The sequence below is a fragment of the Lepisosteus oculatus genome, chromosome 2, assembly GCF_040954835.1.
Source record: "Lepisosteus oculatus isolate fLepOcu1 chromosome 2, fLepOcu1.hap2, whole genome shotgun sequence".
Lineage (NCBI taxonomy): Eukaryota > Metazoa > Chordata > Actinopteri > Semionotiformes > Lepisosteidae > Lepisosteus > Lepisosteus oculatus.
Genome location: NC_090697.1, coordinates 61,256,718 through 61,280,124, shown reverse-complemented (window position 1 = coordinate 61,280,124; position 23,407 = coordinate 61,256,718). Strand labels below are relative to the sequence as shown.

Here is a 23,407-nt window from a genome sequence, read left to right as displayed (position 1 = left end):
TTGACATTTAATGAAAACAGTTCCATCTCCAGGCAGAAAAAATAAAGTTTTCATTTTATTTTGTGTCTCACCTACTACCTAAGCTTTATCTGTACTTTAATTGGTAATGCAGCTCTTACTCTCAACAATAAGCAGGATTTAACTTTGTCTTAGGAAAGGATTCTAGCCTGGGTAACAGCAGACCAGCACTGCTACTATGCCAAAAGAGGGGATTGGAGATACATTTTCGGCAGAAAATTTAAAAGTTTTCCTCAAGCCATAAAAATGTCTCTGCTCTATGGGTTAACTCCCTTTCAAGTAAGTTATGATCTTAGTCCTCTGACCTTAGTAAAACAGCTGTTAGCCATTATCTGCAGTATGTAAAAAAAAACACTTGTATGAGTAGGGGGTCTTCCTAATGGCTCAAAGGTTAAAAGCATGAGTATGCGTCCGGCCATGTCACTGGGTGACCGTGTCCATGATTCCCCAGCAACTGTGAGCAATTGACTTTCTAAGGGGAATGGGTCCGCCTCATGAGTGCGCTGGCTATCTCCACTCTCAAGCAACCCCTGTGGCCTCCTGGGGGCTGCCAAACATGCAGTGCTGCTCGTGCAGAATGTACCTCTACTCCAATCGATGCAGAAATGTCCAATATGGGGCTGTGTTGCTCTGATGCTTGAAAAAATGAACAACTCAACGCAAGTCAGAGGAGTCTGCTTACGCTTCCTCATTCTGCCCTGTGTGAACTTGTGGAGATTTTAGCTGTGCGCTGAGGCATGAAACTGGCAACTTTCAAATTGAGTGGGTAATGAAGACAACAGGCTATTTTAACTTAAACATATGCAAGTAGCTAAGTTTTAGTTATTTCAGCATTCCAGAACCCTGTTATTCTTGCCTATCCAGGTAATATGCCATTCATTTCTTGTCACTTTTCACAGTCCATGTTTTGATATAACCCAGTGATTTATCTTTCATGAAGACAGCACGCACAAAACCATTGCTTAATGTGAGCTTAGCGCCTTAAAAATGCATGGACTTCAAACCTTCACTATATATTTAAAATGTGCAAGGATGAGAAAAATTATTGAACCAACTTTAACACCTCATGGTGACATATTTCTGAAATGCTGCTACGGTACTCACCGTAGCTCTGGCCCCAAGACTAGAGCTTCTCAAGCCTTCCAGCTCCTCTGTCATTTTGGTGGCCAAAGCTTGCAGATAACCCCGAGCGTCCTTCTCATCACTAACCCTGGGCAGACAAGATTGAGACATTTTCATATGAAATACATTAACTCATGCACAAACCCACATGAAAATGCGCACCACTCGGAGTGAGGAATTTTTGGTTGACCCTGAATAAACTCTAATGATTATATTTGATACTCATAAACTCTAAAGGGAGAACCTCCTCAGAACTACTGCAATGAGGCCAACAAACCAGCCCCAATACATCTAATACATTATTCATGTTTTTATTTGTTAAATACCACATATTTTTATGGACCACTTGTACAGAACAGTATTGGCAAACCATCCAGATGTGCAATGACCCTATTCAAGACATTCTGCATAATATTTCTGACAGAAAGTACTGGTAAGCTTCATTGTATGAACCTTCATTTTAGAATAAAGGATTCTACAATGGTCAGACAGAACAGCATTGTCCCACTTACTGTCTTATTTAACAACGTTTCGCAGGTCTACAGACCCTAAATATTTTCTTCTTTTAAACTTCCAGTCTCTACTTTCTTCTAATTATAAACAATCTGTACCAATGGAATGTAGGATATTAACAGTGTAGTTATAAACATTTATAGTAGATTTCTAAACATTTAAATTTTTTTTATCTGAGCGTTCACTATAATGCATTTCTGACGGGTCTCAAGAGGTGTAATGCAATCATTACAGACCTTAGTGCCCCTAAGTGACCTTAGATGATGATAAAGAATTGTCAAAATATATAGCACACTAGAGACATGTCAGATCAAACTTGTACGCTTTAGCTTTTAATTGTGTATGAAGGTGAATTTTAATTTACTATATTAATTTGTGTATACTGTTCTCTTTTTCTTAGTTTATTACAAAGTACCTTAAGTTAATGCATCACACAATATTACCTCCCTCTACACATTTGTTTTTCTGGAGAATTAATATTTGCCAGTAGGTGGCGATGTATAGTAAGAAATTTAAGATACAACTCCTTTTATGATCTTTTTATGCGCTGCAAATTACAAAATAGCTGTTAAATTAAGAAAGAAGAAAAAAATGCTAAAAGTATTTCTTGTTCCCAGTTCTGGACTTAGTTACTAAATGCAACTTGATAAAGTTTTTCATTTTAAGAGCATCAAGTAAAAAACAGCTGTTTTTTAAGCTCAGTTTCTTTTGGTTAATTTACATCTTGTTAATTCAACAGATCCATTTTCCTTATAACTACTGGAAAACAACAGACAAATGCTGAAATATAATGAAAAATCAAAGTGAATACTGCATTACAAACATATAGAGACTACCACACAAAAAGGCTATTCATGCTGTTGTAAGTAAGTAATTGCATTGCAAGTTATTCTGCTGTATTAATGCAGAATACTGTAAGAAACTGTTTCAGATTCAATTATATGACTTATTTTGAAAAGGTAAAATCCCACAAGGATCTAACTATTGCAACAGTGACTGCACCAATATTAACATGGGCAGTTTTTGCAAGAAGTGGTAATATATAACTACTGTACATTTCAGAACTACACAATTTGGTTCAGTTATCACTGTGCTTGAAATCAACAAACTGTAACTGTTGAAGAAAGTTTTTGTATTTCTGAATGATGTGTTCAAACCTACACAACTTTTCAAAATTACTACTGTATATTTTTTAATTTGGAATTTTCAATTCAATTTATTAACATAATTTGGTTTTGCCAATTGGATGCAACACATTTTTGTCCCTGCACATCTTGTATAAGACATGGTTCTCTGACATATCCACCTGCTGTACTAATCATTTTACATTTTCAGGCTCTGCAGAGCCTGAAAGGAGAGTTAATGCTGACTTCAAAGAGCGGTGTATCCCACATTTATGTCACTGTATGCCTGAGTTGAATGTCTAGTCACAAGGGACGCTATTTCTCTTTCGCGCTGTTTAGCCAATTATATTCTGTGCTGTATTTAGTCGGTTCTTGAGATGAACTACGTTAAAAAAAGTGACAACAGGACCATATAGCGCAAACATTTCAATTTAATAATGAAAAAAAAATTATCACTGAAGATCACATTATTAACACTACCTGCCAAAAACTCAATTCACTGTCTCAGCTGAAAAAGCACTGAGCAGAGTAGTGGTAATTTGTTCAAATGGTTTAAAAGAAAATTCGATTTGAGGAAGATTACCTATTCTGCTGTATGACTTATTCCAACCTAATTAGATTTAATACAGTTTGCATTTTTTATTTCGGTTAGATTGTGAAAACACAGTACATTTAAACAGTATATGGCCAAAGAGGGCCATATAAAATAGATACTATATTCTTTTGCTGGTGAAAAGTTTGTCTGTTTAAGTATTTTAATCACATTTCAACCTTATAACTACCAAATGAACTACACAGAGCACGTACCTGAGTACTGAGTACTTTGATCCTCATATAAAGTTGAACACTTTAGTTATTATTTTGATCTTTATATTAAAAAGTTGAAAACAATGCTGATGAGGTACCTCGATGCTGTAATATCTCTTAAGACCCACTAAGACTTCCATCTTATTGATATCAGGGAAACAAGACTGAGCGATTTAATTGAATCAATAGTGCGGCAAATGGGTGGAAATGAAATTTTTATAAAACGCACAAACCCTTCACTTCAAAATGAGAGACCAAAATGAGTGATTCATTTTAGATTAAGCACTTGAACAGTGAGAGTGAGAGAAGAGTACCAAGTGGTGTCACTTACCACTGTATGATTTCAGTGATCTGAGCCTCCCAATGTGCAACAGACTCCTTTTTATCAGCCAGCTCCCTCATCTCCTCCTCCAGTTGCTTGTTACTGCAGCTCAGCTTCTCAAACATGGCTGTCAGCTAGGGCAGACAGCAGACAAAATGTTAAAACACTTTGCCCAGCAGTATCTTTAATATGAACCACCGGGCAATCTGCAACAATACAGGCATCCTACACAACTAATAACACACTACTACCTATTGGCTTTTTTTTACTTAGTTTTGCATCGCTAAACTTCAAGCAAAAAGTAATTCCGGCTTCCTCGATCTTCAAAGATGGCCTTGATGTAAAAATGTTTAACAGCACTGTGGCATAGTGTATAGCAACTTCCATACTTGCAGATTGTTCTTATTTTTCAATGAATCTGCCTTGGTCGAAAGATACCTGTCTTAGTTTGTGTATACAGTATCTGTGTATTCTATGGGCGGAATGGTGGCTCATGGCTGCTTTGCAGTGCTGGGATCTAGGGTCCTGTCTGTGTGGAGCCTGTATGTTGTCCCTTTATTCACGTGGATTTCCGCTGGATACTCCAATTTCCTTTCACACTGGTAGGTTAATTGGCGGCTTGGAAATTGACCCTGTGTTGAGTGTGTGTGTTTGCCCTGTGATGGACTGGCATCCCATCCAGGGTGTAGCTTGCCTTGCCCCCATTGTTTGCCAGGGTAGGCTTGGCTCCTGCGTGACCCTGAATTAGAAGAAATGGTTTGATGTCTCTTCTATTTCTTTTATTGTACATTACTTTGAGATAATGTAAAAATATTACATAAAAAAAATCACTTAGTAATTTATACTGCAGACAAGTAAACATCTCCAACGAGTCTTTTCCATACAAGCAAATGTACTAAGAGATTCCTACAGCTGTTTTGTGGAAATCCTGTATACAATAAAAATGTTCATAAAAACCTAAAAAAGCAAATACTTAAACTGAAGTGTGATAAAATGTTTTATAAATAATTTTCTCATGGAATGGCTGTATCAACCGGTCCCTTACTGATATATGTCGTATAATCTATTGTTCTTTAAAATGATGAATAAATTAATGTCACTGATAAGCCGGAATAAGTATACCCATTAATTCTCTCATTGGCACCCTGTTGTTTTCAGGGAGAATGACAGAGGTATTAATGGGCTCAGGCAATGCAATAAGCTGTCATCGATGATCCGCATATGAAATCCATGAAATGCTAATACACAGCCCGCTGATATGCAGCCTTAATTGCGCTGCTCTAATGCTGGAGATAAGGAATCTGATAAGGAATCACAATTTCTATAAATCAGATTCAAACTGTCACTTGCGGGATTCCTAGCAAACTCAGTAAACTTACCTTGGGAGATGTTTATTACCCAAACTATAGCAGATTTAACAATATAGGCTTTTGGGGGGGCAGACTAATTTAAACAAAGCTCACACCTGATCTACGATGGTATTTCACCATCTCGGAATGCTTTATAATGTCAATTTTCACTTCATAGCACTTCCTTGACACAGGTCTATTACTAGCACTGCATTAGCTTATCCATGACTAGAGTTGTCTTCTGAATCAAAAACAGAATGGACACACACTGCTTTTACTCAGAAGGTAATGAACAAACAAGCTGCATGTAGCTCCTGAGAGTAACAACTTATTTACATGTGAACATTGGTGTTCATAAGTCTGAAATGTTATCTTATAGAGCTTTTCTCATATATAAGAGTATTCAAAACTCAGATGCTCATAACTTGAGTGCCTATCTTGTTCATCAATGCATGCTAATTTAGAGATCAAGGTAATTTTTTTCAGTTTTTAACACTATTTTTATGTTGCTAGTTTATAGCTTTCCAATGTGTCCTCTTTGCAGAAACACTATAAAATAATTGTGGTGTACATATACAGTACATGCTAAAGCCACTGTTTATACAGGATATACTTATAATATCCTATATATACAGTGTATTGAGTCTTTCAAAGAATAGAAGGTAACAGTCGAATGACGAGTACCAGAAAAAAGAAATCTCAGCTTGGAAAAGAAACACCAACAATGTTGCCAAGCAGTTATTTCAAAGATTAGCCTTTATCTCTACGTATAAAAATAGACAGACAAACACTGTACACAGTCACAAGGAGAAAAAGTAACTGATATTCTTCTAAAATGGCCCTTAAATACATTTAAGAAAATATACTCCAGGACAGACATGTGACTCGTGCAGGATTTGAGTCTCATGTTGCATTCAATTCTTCATATTCTTCCTACATGATAAATTATGAACAGAATAAAACACTGGGTGCAGTGAATGGCCTTTCAAAAAAGCACTTCGGCAATTTGGATGTTGCTTAGAAGACGTTTACAACATACTGCTATACATGTTAATGCAGTACATTTGCAAATAAAAAGTAGCAGAATGCTCCATAAAAGCTATGTAAATATTTACAAAAGTCATGCGACATTTCTGCCCATTTCTGAGAAATTGGGAGTGGGTGTATTCTAGGTTTTTTTCCATTTCAGAGTACCATTCTCTCACAGTTAGGTCACTTTAATTATAATCACAGTTTTGCTTTTTTCCAATAGGGCTACAGCACTGGTATTGAAACTCACTGCATAACCCTACAAGCCTACTTCCTTTGATTCTTAGAAAAAAAATAGTTCTTTTTATTTCAAACTGCAGAAGTCTAAAGTAAATATTTTTGAAAATAATATTCATTGGTATCTTTCACCCGTTTATTGCTTAACCTATTCCACTTCTGAATATTTGGATAAAAGTGAATGCAGGCTATAGGCCAGAGGAAAATACTAAGTTTCAGCAATTATAAATCTCTTGCAAAATCTTCCGCATCTCCTATGTGCTGGGCAACATTATTTTTCAAGGTCAGCAGGTTCTTTCCAATTGCAATTCCAATGTGTCCGTTAGATCCTATCAACACCCTCTAAAAACACTACTGCCAGAGATTTTATAGATAATGCCAGAGCCTAAAGGATCAAAGCACTTCGTAGAGGGAGTGTAATCTTATAGGGAATGGGCCACTGTATTTTTGAAAGCTGAATATCCTTATTTGGATTCTGATCTTTCCGTGACTTTGAAGTCTGCCTTTAACTTGGTCTGACAGACGCCAGAGCATGATTTCTGTTTGATACAGCAAAAACATAAAATGCACTGCCCTACTTTAAAATGATCATTTCAAAGAAACCTTTGAAATTTACTGCAAATATATACTCTTGACAAACTGAACAGTACAGTCTGCGGGCACACATCTATTCCATTTAGAAGATTGGTAGGCAATCTTGGTCCTGGAAGGCTGATATGTCTCTGGAATTTTCATATCTCTTCAAAGCACTAGGCCCCGAGGAGCTGGAAGAAGTTGTCCCATTAATCCAATAATGAACTGATTTCGACAGTTAAAAGCTGACTTGGAAAAAAAACATTGGCAGACATTTGCTCTCCAGAACCAAGATTGCCTACCCATCATTTTGAGTAACCCACATCACCCCATTCTTGAAAAATAAACATAGACAAGATGTAGGTTACTAGTAATTATTTTCATCAAAACATATAAAGGGATACAGTATACACTGGATATAGAAAGTCACCACCCCCTTAAATTAGGCTTGTTCGTTTTTTATTTACACACAGTAACCCACATTAGCCCAGTGAAAATAAAATTTTAAAACATTCAGAAAATTAATTAATATTACAACAGTAAAATACCTTATTTGGATAAGTGAACAATTGCATTTGTAAACTTTCTCAGGTATAACCAATCACCTTAAAGATCACACAACAAACTAATTGATTTCTACCTGTGATCAACTGTGGTGATTTTGATTAGCTCAGAATAAAAGCAGCTGTTTCTGGAGGATTCCACTGCTTGGAAGTGCATTTCTAAGCAAAGATCCACAATGGGAGGAAAGATGCTTTCAAAAGAACTTTGAGATAAAGTTGTAGAAAGGCATACATCAGGAGATGGGTATAAAAAGATTTCAGACTTTAAGTATCCCATGGAGCACAGTCAAGACCATCATTGACCCACTGTTCACCACAGCAAGTAAAACCACAACAAATTTAAAAACCGACCATAATCAAATTAACACACTTGATTAGGATATAATATGTTATGTCAAGCCTATAGATATGTTTTTGCACACCACGTTACTGTGTGAAAATGGAAAAAGCACTGCAACATAAGCATAATGAAGTGTGAGTTTGCAATATTAAAAGGTGATGTTTGCAGGTTTAAGAAACACAAGGGTTTGCTGGTTTTAAACGTACTTCAACACTGTTACATTTCAGTGAATGAAGGAACATACTCTGACAATGTTGACAGGAACGTTGTAACATGAAGTAGCTAGGGAATTGAGAGTCCATCAACCCATAACAAGACTCTAGCAGACCTATCAACTCACAGAAAGGGCCCATGACAATCCAAACTTGGTCAACCATGTGTAACAGCCTAGGAGTAAATGCATAAGGGAATACATCTGTATAGCAGGAAATATGCTTCCAACACAACAGAGTTTCATAGAAAAAAAATAAATACTGGATTGTAGTCACAAGATGAGATTCAGGTGACTTAGCTGTAAAGCAGGTGAAATTGCAATGGTAACATCAAGACTCAATATCATTAGTTTGTAGTTTGTAGGTCAGCAACTCCCTAAACACAGAGAAAAGGTTGGTATTTCTTGAAGCATTCAATTGTTGGAGATGGTACAATATGAGAAACGGTAAACAGTAGATTAACTGATGACTTTGTAAGGAACAAACACTGGTTTAAAAGACGTAGCTGGTGTGGAGGACCAAGCTAGGAGTTGATGTGATGTTTTTAAAGGCAATTGCACTAAACAGAATCATACCGAGCTCTTCAAGCTCATTTTTTCTAGACCAGTGTGATATTTTGAGAGCTGTATTACAAATTGTAAACAACACCAATCAAAGCTCTTTTTTCAAGGCTTTGTCTTCAACTAACATTCAATCCAGAATCAATGTAGCGCACTCTGGCCAGGAATACGCTTGCAGCCTGTGTTCAATGTCTCCACAACTATGTGCTGTGTCTTTTGTGTAGAGTATTTCTCAGGGGCACTTGTGCTGAAAGTTTCAAGAAATCCATAACATACAAGACTCTCAATATCTCTCTCAGAATGTTTATTTTTAAAAATGATGACATGGTTAACATCTATGTAATAAAACCTTACCTTTTCTTGAATTTTTTCTTTCTCTTAGAAAAACAGATTTCGACATCTACATTGCTTTGCGTTATGTCAACTAGATTGGCATTTTGTTACCTTCACGGCATTGCATGTTGCATACTGTACTTTCGAACACAAACTTATTTATTTTTAATATTTCTCTCCATTACTAGCAATCATACACAGTATTGGACAATACAGGTTTCTTTTTAGGCTCACCTTGTCTAGTTCACTGGAGAGCTTCTTATTCTCCTCTGTCAACAAGATCCTCTCCCTTTCGTACTTCTGCTTGTATTCAGTTTCAAATTCCTCTCGTTCACTTTGACTGAAAAAATACAAAAAACAGAATAAAAGACATTATAGATTATTCTGAGGATTTTATTTGAAAGATTTTTATAGTTGCACAACTCTTCAGTACATTCTCAATTACTGTCCTGCAAGCAATCCTCTGAAAGATGTAGGCTGCAGATTAAAAAGTTATTTTTCCCATGACACAGGGGTCCTAGTTTAAGTGTGTTACAGCAATTGTTGTATTTAGAGCAACTGTTTACCTCCTAGTCTGTGTGGGTCACTTTGGATCTAATCATCATCATTACATATACTGTACACTGCATATTTATACACATCTGTAAAGTAAATATGCAAACATATCCTGTTGCAAGGAAAGAAAGGGACTTATATTCGTCTAAAATTGCACTTCAATACAACAAAGCAAATTACATCAGCACATTTGTCTCATCAAGCTATACTAGGATATAAACAGTAGTTTTTAAAAATACATAAATATAAGAGTGATCAAATTCTGGGGCTAAAGGGAATGTTCTACACTGAAGGAAATTAACCTTTTTCATCTTAAAACAGAAGACTCCAATGGCACCAAAAATAAGTATTCAACATCCTCAAAGGCTTTGACAAAGTCAGCCCAGTTAAGTACTTCAGAACAGTGAAACAGTGAATAGTAAAAGACAAAACAGAAGGCACAATTAGAAAAGTACGTGGGATCACACATAAAACCCAGAACAGGAAGCACTTCCTCACACAAAGGGTTGTGGGAGCATGGAATGAGCTACTGTGCCATGTGGCTGAAACCAATATCCTGCTTTCTTTCAAGAAACTGCTGGATGAGACCCTTGGATCAAATAAATTACCAAACACTAGATAAGCTGAATGGCCTGCTCTCATTTGTAACTTCTAGCTTGGGTCTTAGGTCTCACTTGACTCATGATATTAATCATACACATTAAAGAATGAACATAATATGATCACACTGGCTATCTGTGACTGCCTTTTCAAAAAAGGACTTCTGTATGACGGTTAACTGGAGTAGAAAAGTAGTTTTGTGACACACTGTTTTACACGTTAATTCAATATACCTGCCAATAATAAAAACATGTTGCAGGGTACTACACTAAATGATTGCAAAACAATGTAGCAAAATAATTACAGGGCAAATGTAAGTGTCATGGGATATTTCTGCCCAGAGAGGTTTAGGGAGTGTACTCAAGCTGTTTTCATTTCAGTGCATTGCTGATAACACACAATTTTTAACCATTGTTTTGTTATCAACATAGCTACAGCAGTAATTCTGAAACTGCTTCAGTATTCCTTCAGTAATAATACCGTGATCTTCCTTGATCTTTATAAGTCCTATAAATTCTAAATGCACAGTAACAACAGTGCTGAACAAAAATAAAAAGTTTTTTTTCCCTAAGATTGCTTTCTTTCTCATCTGTGATTTCTTTAAATGACTTCTTGTAATGTAAATAAGTAAATAATTTATATTTCTAGTAAAAATGCGTTACCTCCATTATTTGGCAGAATCTAAATGGTATTCTTCTTCAATACAGCCGGTATTCCACATAATTACCAACTTTGTTTCACCCAGTGGGTATCAAGCTCAGTCTTGTTCTCTACATTTGTTACATTTAATCATGGTGGTGTCAAACATCTAACTTACATTTCACTTGCTTGATTGGTATACTGGATAAAAAGAAAATGTAACATTTCTACTTAAACCTGAGAAAATGTGTTAGGTACTTTGAATGAGATGTGCCAAATGAATGACCAACTTTAGCAGAGCTTGAAAAAATATTAGATATATAATTAAATTAAATTTAATAACTAAATCAGCTGACAGAGAGCTGGAACAACCCTAACCCTAACCCACAAAATGCCATAACACTTATGAACAGCGTTAACTTGTGTTAAATCTGATCGAAAGCTTTTCTGTGCCACAACATTTACATGTGTGTAGCATTTTCCAGGAAAAGAAATATTATATACTGAAGAATTGAATTTCAATAGATTGTTTTCATATGTTGGAGGCAGTATCATATATAATAAAACCGGCTAAATAGCTACTGAGATACTGATGTAAAATGCAGAAGATCAACCAAAGGATATTCTCAAATTAATTTTTCAAATTATTCTTGCAAGCAGAATTCCTGTCAGGCAGGGATCAAAGTTTACCATGATCTCTTTAATGAAATCTGTTTTAACAGCCTTATGACAGCGGACATAATCTATGAATGAAATACTCACGTCTCATCATTCTGCTCTTAAGCAATGTTGTAACCCTTGTTTTAGGATTAAAAGAGTAGTATTATAAATTCTAGACAGGGAAGTATGTTTCAATGTAAGTAACGATTTTTATGGCATATGGGAGAATTTCCATACCGACTATAAAAATTGCTCATTGACAGTCATTCATGTGAAGTGTATATAATTGAACTACAGTGGCACAAATTGTATTTCCTCAAAAGTAAAAGACTGAACAAAGTTAGTAAAATATTTAGCTTATCTCTATCTTGCTTTGGTCTTTCATTCTTTTTACTGCTTGACATTAATTTCTTACCACTCACTATATTACTAACTGCAACAAATAAAACAGCACCCAAATGATTTGAGAGAACTTTTAAAAATGCTCTTGTCCCTCTAAAGCTCTTGTTATGTAAGCCAATGCACTGACAAAATAAATCAATTATGTTGAATCTGTTGCTTCTTTAAAGAGAATACCACAGTCACACAGTGCAACACATTTATTAATAATTGCTATTAATCTGAACAATGTCCAATCACAGAATCCCACCACATCAACATATATAATAATAATTCCTTGCACTCATAGAGCACCTTTCTGGACATTCTACTCAGAGCACTTTACAGACCAATGGGAAATTTGGCCAGGATGCCGGGGTAACATCCCTAATCTTTTCAAGAAACACTCTGGGATTTTTAATGACCACAGAGAGTCAGGTCCTCGGATTTACATATCTGAAGGACAGCTATTTTTCTGTTTATCTGTCCCCGTCACTATACTGGGGCATTAGGACCTACGCAGACCGCAAGGTGATATGCCACTCTCAGAAGCAACCTTAGCTTTCCCAGGAAGTCTCCCATCCAGGCACATAGTGAGCTTCATTGGGTTGTCAGATATGAGTTGTATGGTAATTTTCTACTTTCTTTTTATGTTAGTAAATCATAATTATTGTTAGGTAAATTAGACAATTATTCCATTGATTATTTCTGCCAGAATTCACATTCATATTTGTGCAGGTATCAAATGGTAGTTTTCGATATTTTCTGTCCAGGAGATGCCAGTTTGTGCTGGAGATCTCCAGTGGTTGCCTTTACATTTTATGGATACCTCCATAAATGGTATGGTTATTAAATTAGGTAATATTTAAATTAGTTGGTGTCATCTCAAAATATTACAAAATATCAAATTAAGTGCAAAATTGTGAACTTTGTTCTGTATGGTCGCCACGTTCTTGCAAACCACTGGTCTCGCCACAAGTGAGAGAGAGTTTGCACAAACTGTGACATGAAAGCAGCCCTTCCTGCTCACTAGTCACTGCAAGCAAATGAGAAACATGGTCTCCTTACAACATTAATTATTATTAATGTATTTTTAGTTGGTTAGCAGGTTGCTCTTTTTTGCAATACTTAAAAAGTATCTAAAAACATGTCTTGAATGTGTCGGTTACATGAAAATATTTACTAAAAATGTAGTCGAAATAATTTACGTTTACAATTTTAATATAATAGGACCGCTTTTGCATTATCAGAAGTATTTTTGCTTCTTTATAAACTGCAGACAATGATAGCACTATGCATACAATGAAACTTTGTCTCTTTTGAGATCTAAATTGGAAATGTGTACACGTTACTGTTCCCTTGTGGATGAAATGCAATCATCATTGCCAATCGATTATAGTATCATTCGTTTGTAATGATATTTCAATCAATGAAATTCAATTCAATTAATGAAATGTAAAAATAGTGTTGCAGCTCCCCTTTAATGAATGCTACATGTTACTTCCATTAACACCACAGGGAAATAAGAAACATATTAAACATATATACTAAACTCTGCTTTAGAAGTATTAGAAGAATTTCAATAATTACAAGTCTCAAATGCAAAGGTGCTTGGCAAGGGAAGGGGGAAGTTATTGCCTAACAACCCAAAGAAACTAATTTAGCAATGCAGGTTTTGTGAAAGGGATACAGCCACCCTAATATTTTCAGGATCGAATGTTAAATGACCCTCGAAAAGGACAGAAGCATCTCCTCACCTCTCCCGGCGGGTTTTCTCCAGCTTGTCCTTCAGGATCATAATCTCTTTCTTGAGGGTCAGCTGGTGGCTCTCGGCATCGCGCAGCTCCTTCTTCAGGTTTTTCATCTCGCTGGCGTGGAGCAGGTCACGCTGGGAGAGCTCCTCCTCGTAAAACAAAGTCTTCTTTTCCAGGTCAACACGCAGTTTCGTTAGCTCCTGGTGGTGCTCTGAGCTGCTGATCCCCGGAGAACGGCCCACCTGCTTTTGCTGTATAAAAACAAAACAGTTAGGAACTGGTCTTTGTCTGGAGTGCTTTTCCCTTGATTTCTGGAAGCTTGTAAAATTTCTGAATTGAATTATCTTACTGAACAACTGTTATCGTGATGAAAACACAGGCATCAGCTATGACATTAAAACCAAAACGAAAATAATTCCAGGCTCTGCTAATATTCTTATAGTGTTAACAGTTCCTCAATCTCAAAAGCTCCTCAAGAGCAATGATACAACAATTTTTTTTAAGTTCAACTTAGGAGGGGAAATCTTTTCAAATTAAAGTATTAAAATTAATTTATTATTTTAATGTAATAATGAATTCATTATTTAAACTGCGTCTTATGCATGTAACAGTGCTCCCTACTTAATTTCAAACAAGCATGTGTTTTTAATTAACTGTAAAACTTAATACAGAGGTAATTCTTGAAAAACAAATTTGCAGAACAAGACATACTTTATAACAACTTGAAAAACTATCAAAATCATTCTGTATTACAACAACTAAAGCTTACAAACTAATAACCTTTCAGTTGTACTATAATTATCCAAGTGGAGACACACATCAAAGGATATTTCATAAAACAAATACTTTTTACATAACTGTGGAACAACAAAAAGTTTAATGTCTTCAGCACATTAAATAATAATCTTCTGTCTGGTGCTGTGTCAGCAAAATAGATTACAAGGCTTTCTAAAGAATAAATAGAATCTGGAAAAAAACATTCATTCATTAAAGTCCGTAAAACACTGCTGACATCATAATATCAGAAACCAACTAAATATTCATATATACCCAACAAAAGATTTAATGATGTGTTACTCTGGTTTCCTTTTTCTAACCTGATTAATACTGGTTGGTATAGTTAACAGACTAAGAAATTAAGCAGAAATGGTGATATAGCATTGGTTTTCTATTATGACAGGTATGATGAGCTAGGAACACTATATCATTTCACTTTCCGTTTTACATTTTGTGTCCTACCTTCAGCCCCTCCAGCTCCTCTACTAGCTGCCTGGCATACTGTTCACTCCGCTCCCTCAGCTTCTTCTCCTTAGATGCCTCTGCCACCGCCTCTTCTGCCTTTGTGTCCAGCTGAGGAGCAACAAAGCAGGATCTCTGTCATTTACTGTACCTCAGTCACTATCCCCTCCACCTCTCTTGTTACAAATATGACAGCAGTCCAACGCTTCTGGTCTGGGGTTCCACAAATGACAGCAATTTTGACACTCTTAACAAAGCAGCCCCCGTGTTATGGTAAGAGTCTCTTTATTTGCACATAGTGCTTTCCATCCCAGGAGATCCAAAAGGTTTATTAAGAAAGAAAATCATAATTCATCTTCCACTGAAGTGACACAACCTTTGCTAGAGCACACAGTAGCCATGTTGCACTATATAACAGCTATGTAATGAGTGAACTGCATTGGGCTAGAGTAAGTTTGGACTCTCTATTTTTCTGGAAAATACTGCCATACTGTGAACAAGATTTTTTTTTTGAAATCTTTATATGTGCCTCTACACCATTATGTTCCATTCTAGACAGAAAAGAAAACATTTGCATCATCAACAAACATGTCATAATCGAATATATATGTGTAATACATGGGAATAGTTCTAAAGGTTAGGCAAAATATGAAAACTCCAAGTATATCTCAAATCATTTCACACCACCTTGGTGTTAATACTGGTGTTAAACAACTGAATATATAAATAAAATATATTGTGAGAGAAGTGAGATTTGCATAATATTAACTATATCAGTAAATTTGAGTGGAATACATGGTCCTTTAGTACAAAAAGATTTGTTACAATTATGTGGCTTCTATGTACGAAAAAAAGTGCTATAGCGATATTTTTTACTAATTCAAAATTAAATCAATTTAAGAATTTAATAGATGAAAAGATAGGCCTTTTTCATGTGGCTTTCCTTTTAATGCAACCTGTTTTGAACTCCAAAACATTCATTTTCAGTGGCTTTAGTTGTTAATTTGTATTTCATGGTGGGTGTATTGTGACTGTTACTCTTTCACGGACTCTAAACACAAAATATGTTAATTAAGTCTAATCAAACTTTACACAATTAGTTTGCCTTTGAAATGCCTTTAACATCGATATTCTCCTTTGATACAACGTGTTTCCAAACATCATCCAATCTCAGCCTGCTTCGTCACATTAATTAAAGAGGTTTCTTCAACCAATATGGAGTATCTCACTATCCTCTGTTCTTTTCCCACAGAGATTTCAAATGTTAAAACAATTTATATATTTTTTTTAGAAAATTTGATGAAACAATGATTTTGATGTGTAATTTTCAGCTGAAATTTAACATGAAAGCTAAATTAACTATAACTTTGATTAAGACAGTAATTGAATATTCAAGGGCTCTGTCAGGACTTAAACCAGAAGATTTACTAACATGCCAGGTCATAATCTAAAGACGTACTGACCACAGCATAAGTCATATTAAATATTTTTAGTATTAAATAGTCCTCATTTAGAAAAGTAATATAAGTCATAGTATTACTATATATATAATCATAGTCAGAATTATTAACTTCAAGAAAGAACTAAGTGGAAATTTAATTAAAGGTGTTTTATGGAACTGGCCATTGGTTTAAGAAGCAAGCCCACCTCTTTTTTGGCTCTTTCAGCTTTGCGCACTTCCTGTCGCAGGGCTTCAACTTTCTGCATCACCCCCTCCATTTCTTCCTCTTTGTCCCTAAGCTGCCGCGAGATTTTCTGTTTCTGGGAGCGTAGATCAGTGACGCGTTCATTCATCTCCGAGAACTCCTGCATGGCCAGCTTTCTCTGGCTGTGGGCATCCTTCAGTTCTTTGGTTTGGGATTTCAGCCTTTCACTGGCGTCCAGTAACTCCTAGATGAATAACAATCAATACTCATTTTAATAGTTTCTTCACCCTTAGATACCCGATAACACCCTTAATTGAACTAGTCACTTACACAGACCCATTTAATTATTTCAGGTTTTTATAGTTGACTGCTTAAGAGCTGAAAGCAATTAAGACCTAACTTTGCAAAGCACTAATTCAATAAAGGGTTCAGTCATGTAACAGAACTCAGCTGTAACAAAACAAAAGACCGAAATAATCCCTAGGCCAGCACTGGAAAACACAACTATGTTCAAAACGTATCACAGCCAAGATGTTTAATTTTTTTCAGACATCTGCAGGCTTGCTGTATCTGAACATCTGAAGTACACCTTTTCATCTCACTACCAAGCTACAGTATCCTGAAATATTTGTCTATGGACAAGTTCAATTTGCTGTGCCTAGAAGAGCTCCACCCCTGTCAGCCATTATCCTTTTCTGCTAAACCATTTGATTTAGACATCAGTACACTATGCAAGATGAGAGAATATGTAGAAGATAGTACAGTTTTGGGATAACCTTGCTGTGCTAGATATGATGTCAAAGTACTGTTCTATATCACTGCACCAGCACAGCAACATATGGTACAACAGTTTTAAATCCTGAAGCACGCTGTTCCTGCTTTCATAGTCCCAAAGCTTCCTTTAACCAAGAACATCTCAAGCAAACAAAAATAGAGCAACTGCACATGTTCTGCTATGTAACATTTCCTACATTGTGTACTGTATATTTATCACTATAACTTCACAAAGATCAAAGCAAAAGAAAAATCAATTAATATTTCACTTAGGTTCACATGCTGAATGTTTTGAAATTATTTTTACAAGAGCATGTTGAAATCTTCATTACCTTTTGGAAATCATCCCTTTCTTGTTTCATGATTTTGATTTGCTTTTCTAGTGATTTGATGTGCTTGGAGGATTCTTCTAAATCCCTGCGGGCTGTGCTGGCCTCTTCAAGCTGCTGCTCTTTCTGGCCTGATTCTTCAACGGGGTAAGAAGAACATAGTTAAGTATTGCTGTTCATGTGATACAGTCAATCCTGTAACATTATTACAGAGCCTTCAATTTGGCAGCTGTGGAAGTAGAGACATTTCAGATGGCATTCTGAAATAAACCAGGCATGTTGTCAAAGTAGACCCCTAGAAATGGCTGGAAAAAATTCTCAGATCAATTGGCTTATAGCCACCAAACGAGCTACAGTCAATCCTCTAGTTCACAACATTTTAATTTATATCTATTTTTTTTTATTTTGTTGTTTTTTCACACAAAGATAACATTTCTTTCAAAGAAAACCCCTTCACATATCCCACATCGTCCTCAGGGATTGTCACGTCCATGTTTCTACCTAGAGTTTGACTGCCAGAATCAGGATTGCATGCCACTAGTGTCACCTATTTTGGAAGAGAAACATTGAGGCTGAAGCCTCCATATAAAAAGAAAATCAGGTAAGACCAGGATCCAGGATCCCTTCAGGAGACGGATCATTTGCGTCTTTTCATATGTTTTTCATTTAATCTGTTACAATACCACAAACTTTACGAATCCATCTGTTCAATGTCTTAATTCAAGGAGAAAACCCTACCACCAGCAATTAGGTGTAGTAAAATCAGAACTGATTTAGTGCTTTCCTAAAAAAATCTAATTTGAAGGAGATCATCAAGGATGGAGGGTTATTTTGACCAAACAGCTCTTCAATGTAAATGAGACGGACCTCTTTTGGAAGAAAATACCATCACAATTTTACAACTCAACAGAAGAGAGGCTTCAAAACTGCTAAGGACCATCTAGCCTTGTTCCTTGATGGTAACGACTTTGTTTAACTAAAGGTTTGCTTAGTTTATCATTCTAAGGGCACTGAAGCCGTTCTCCAAAGTTCATCTTCCCATTATGAACAACAGACAGTGAGGACAATCCAACCATCCAGGATTTTTTGGGAAGGTCATAAACAACACAGCTGAGAAACGGACTTTGTGCATGCAAGCTGGCAATGATGAATGCTGCTAGGAAATTAAAATGTGGCTGTTATTCCCAGGGTTTTGATAATGTCATGGATATTCATAAGCTGATAGAAGTGCTTGCAAAAGAGCATGATTTTGATGAGGTGGTCCAGCTTCTTGATTCTCAGAGTGACAACCTTATGAATAATTATTTGATGAGGCTTAAACAATGACACTCAAAAAGACAAAGAAGCATAAAAAAGAAACAGATCAGTTGTCAACCTCTACAAAGGAGCTTATCTCTATGGTGATGTGAGAGGCATTCATTGCTTTGAGAAGGGAAACAACACCTTCCTGGATAATTACCCAAATACGGAACACTGTAATCAGACCAGAAGCAGTATTTAAAATCTTGTAAGGTGCTACAGAGAAATGTACAACATCAAGAAGTACAGAATAGCCTAGACTGTGTCTTCAAGCATTATATACCAATACCAGAATCCCACTTCTTCACGTCACCTCAGCCTCCCAACCTCAAAGGGGAGTAGATCTTTGATTGGTCGTTAAGGGCTCTGTACCAGCTGCACATTATTACACTATTATAAGAAGTCTATGGCTGAATATCTCAACTGGTTTGCATGGATGTGGCGCAGAATTGTGGAAGAGAAAAAATATTTTAAAAAGATTTTACGTCAACTTTGTGAAGTAACCAAAATCTTGTGTTGTATGTTCGGCATTTACCCTTAAGACCACTATCTCATCACACTTTCAAGTTTGAAGCACATAAAAGCAAAACCAGAGAAGACCTGAGACCAGCTGAGAAAGAGCTCCAGCTTCACTGGCATCAGTGCCTGAATAAAGCGACTTTGAGATAAACAGTGAGTTCTGTTTATAACATTAATAACAATGCGCTGGGGCTGGTGATATGTGTGGAGACGTGGGCAATGTGTCACAAAAATATTTTCTTAAGTGAGCGGCGAGGTGGAAAGGGTGAGAAACACTAGTCTTAATCTAAACATTAAATCTGAATAAGGACTCTCCGTTCCTGGGCAAAAGGAGAAACGGAGACAAATAATGGCTTCTGAAAACTCAAGTGAAAACTTGAGTACAGTGATAGCAGTTTTCTAAACTGAAAAGTGTAAATAGCAGTATTTCGTGTAAGAATAAAAAATGTATAATATCAGGTACAGTGATAGCAGTTTTCTAAACTGAAAAGTGTAAATAGCAGTATTTCATGTAAGAATAAAAAATGACCAGAAGACCAGAACCAAGACCAGAAGTGAGAATCACTGACCTAGTCAGTTTAGGATTGATAATTGATAATACCAGTTTCTTAAGATGAGCAGTATCAGCATTTCACATACACATTGTGCCCCTTAAGATCTCTGATTTCCAGTTTCAGTAGTGTTAGAATAATGTAATTCAATATTAGTCTTCAATCTGCAACAGAGCTACCAAGTCCAGGTGTTTGGAACACTTATGTCTTCTCACCTGCAATCTGCTTTTTCAATGTCTCAATTTCTTCTTTTAGGCTTCTGATCTCAATCTCTTTGCTTGCAGTAATGGGTCCATCAACACTGGAATACTGGAGGGCCTGAACTGTCTGAGTGGATTCTGAAAGATACATAATGAACAAATAATATTGTGGTAAAATAAAAAATGGTATACATAATTTACAATTAATCTTTCATTGATTAAACAGGCTTGGATCATCACCATCATAAAAAATAAGAATAATTCATTTGAAAAAAACTCAGTACTATAATAACTGCATAAAAAACAAACATAACAGCAGATTGAGCACAATAAAATTACAATAAAACGTGTTTAGGCATGCTTTAAAATATTCACATTTGCTTAATCCCTAATGGATCTGAGTAATGAGATAGACAATAATCGCTCTGCACAAATAAAATAAGGGACTTTACTCATGTAATAATTCCTTAATGTAGAGCCGAACTGTTTAGTGCTTTACACTAAATAAGTAAGCAGAAGCACCTTTTGATCCATTCTAAATTTCAATGGGAACCAATGCAGAAGGTTTATGCTAAGGCAGAATAGTCTTAGTTTGCACCTGACCTGAAGTCTAATTCCTATCTATATTGATGCTCCAGTAAGTAAGGCATTACTTATGTATTATACTTAAACTTTATCATTACTTTAGTGTGTGTGGGGTTTTAGAAGCCTCATTAACAACATCGCAATTTAGCTTAAGCAATGATGTATCTGATTTAGTTTGCAAATAAAGTACATTTGAGTGTCATTAACAGCACCTGTCTAGCTGATGGTGAATAACTCTTATTTGCTACATGAGAAATATCAGTGCTGTTATACAACACTAGTTATATCACTAGTATAACACTTTTATTTCATTTTTGCTAAATAAGGACTTACTGTAAAAATGAATAATAATTTGTTAATCAATGGCCAATGTTCTGTTATGGACTTTTCTGCCCATATGGTGTTTAATACTGTAATACTGTTAATAAAAGAGAATAAATCACTATACTTGAAGAGTGTTTTCTTCTTTTGAAAGTGTAACATTATATAGTGATATTTAATACAGAAGTGTAATTTATTTCAGAAGAAAGCAGCTCATCACGGTTTAATTGAGCATAGGCAGGCAAACCAGGGTATGAGAGAGGAACTCTAGATCTTTGCTGAGCTGGCACTCAGAGTTTATTGAAAAACTAGCACAGCAGGTAATCCATTTAAAATGGCTAAATGGAGCCAACAGAACCTCCATGCAAAACATAAAAGGCTATTTCCAGTGCAGTTTTCCTTGTCCAGAAACTGTTATTCACATATTCACAATTCTCAGGTCAGACATGGCACACCTTGGAGCTTTCGGCTCAGTTCCAGCTTCTCCTGTTCCAGGCGCCGTATCCTTCGCTCATAGGCCTCAGTGGCCAAACTGTCCTCCAAACTCCTCTGCACTCGGAGGTCCATCTGTCTGGAAGTTGGACTGGCAAACTCTCTCAAACATCCCCGGTCTGAGAGAGTGCTGGAAAAGGGACAGCATAGAAAAATGAGAATGTTTTTTCAACTTAAAATATTAAGCTTTTTGCAAATTTAAACATTCTTGCCATTTGAACAGACAGTGATTTACTGGTTAAACCTGTTGCCTAAATTAAAAGGCCAGAGTTGGTTCATAAGGGTTTATTCATGGCCTTTTCCCTTAAGACATTAATATCCTTCACATCACAACCCTAGCTACATTGATTTCTTCTGCTGCATCTGCTTCTCCTTGCATCTAGTAGTAAGAAATAGCCAAATGATGTCACATTTCTTAGACCACAATGTGGACACACAACAATTTTGCTTTGAAAAAAAGGGAGAGAACGAGAATTTCAAGAACACTAATAAAACACTGATGAGAAAAGAACAACGGAAATTGGAAATCCCCATACGTTTTACGAAAAGTTTAACTCAAAACTCATAATGGCAATTTCAATTTATATCTGTTTTACAGCTATGCCTTCATTTGCTTTCAATTTTTTAATTGATTTTGTTTTATTATGCATGAATTTGGCTATTGTAAGCGTTCTGTTGGCAATAAAACAGCAATAAGAACAACAATAACAATTAGAAAACCACTGGTAGTTTTTAGTAGTTCACAGAAAGTGTCACATAAAACTCTAATATAACATGCATTGGTATCAAGTTTTAAACAGTAGCAGTCTGCACTTGAAGAAGTTAAGATTTAATGGTTTCACAGTAATATAAACTGGAAAAAAAATGAAGCTATAACTATTTTAACTCTGGTTACCAATATAGTTTACTATGGTATGAGAAGGATGTTGCATTTTTCTTGTCACATTTAGTTTCATCACCTGACAACCAACATTTGCAATCTTACAACCAGACATTACATACACAAGCTTGTTTGAAAGTCTATATAAAGTGTTTTTAGTAGGAGACAGGACATTGTAGCCTTAATATTACAGATCTAAAGGAAAACCTACTATAGAGGAACCTAAATGCATTAATAGAAGTCACGTGTTACCCTAAATATAAAAAAGTAGGATTACATGGGCAGCAAATATGTACATAAGACTTGTGTGATGATTTCATGTCTAATTTCATATCAAAGTAAAACCTAAAGATGATAATTTTTAGCATATTCGTACAGTGATGAGAAAGTCTGTGAACCCCTTAGGATTTTCACATATGTGAAACACAATATGTTATTGGATCTAATAATAGATCAAATGAACCCGATAAAACAAATGACTCAAAACATGATACTATTGCAACAGTTATCCTTAATTGTTTGACAAATTATTTAAACTTTTAGATTCATTAACTGGTGGCACCCCCTTGATTTTTAAGAATTTTGACCCATTTCTTGTTATAAAACTCCTTCAACTCTGTAACAATTGAGGGCTCCTACGCATGGACAGATCAATTCAGGTCCTTCCACAACATTTCACATTTCATATCAACATATCAAGGCTGTCATAAATTGTGGAATTTCGTCTTCTAAAGCCATTCTATTGTAGACCTGCTAGCATATTTAGGATCACTGTTTTGTGGCAAGGACCACTTTTTATTCAGCTTCAGGGATGGCCTGACATTCTCCTCTGGAATCTTCCGACAATGCAGACTTCATGGTTGTGTCAGCGATGGAAATTGTCC

General features: G+C 35.9%; 1 protein-coding gene across 3 annotated transcripts in view; it reads right to left on the bottom strand.

Annotated features, from left to right (window-relative positions):
- The window catches only part of cdc42bpab (CDC42 binding protein kinase alpha (DMPK-like) b), a 190,875-nt gene that overhangs the window by 43,347 nt on the left and 124,121 nt on the right, over positions 1–23,407 (bottom strand). For all 3 annotated transcript variants that reach the window (XM_069180002.1, XM_069180006.1, XM_069180007.1), the window contains exons 10-18: positions 21,607–21,773; positions 20,261–20,383; positions 17,680–17,813; positions 16,575–16,817; positions 14,928–15,038; positions 13,692–13,939; positions 9,337–9,442; positions 3,916–4,040; positions 1,123–1,228 (exon numbers count right to left, since the gene is read on the bottom strand). In XM_069180002.1, coding sequence (XP_069036103.1) covers positions 1,123–1,228; positions 3,916–4,040; positions 9,337–9,442; positions 13,692–13,939; positions 14,928–15,038; positions 16,575–16,817; positions 17,680–17,813; positions 20,261–20,383; positions 21,607–21,773 — 1,363 coding nt within the window. The remainder of the gene's footprint in view (positions 1–1,122; positions 1,229–3,915; positions 4,041–9,336; positions 9,443–13,691; positions 13,940–14,927; positions 15,039–16,574; positions 16,818–17,679; positions 17,814–20,260; positions 20,384–21,606; positions 21,774–23,407) is intronic.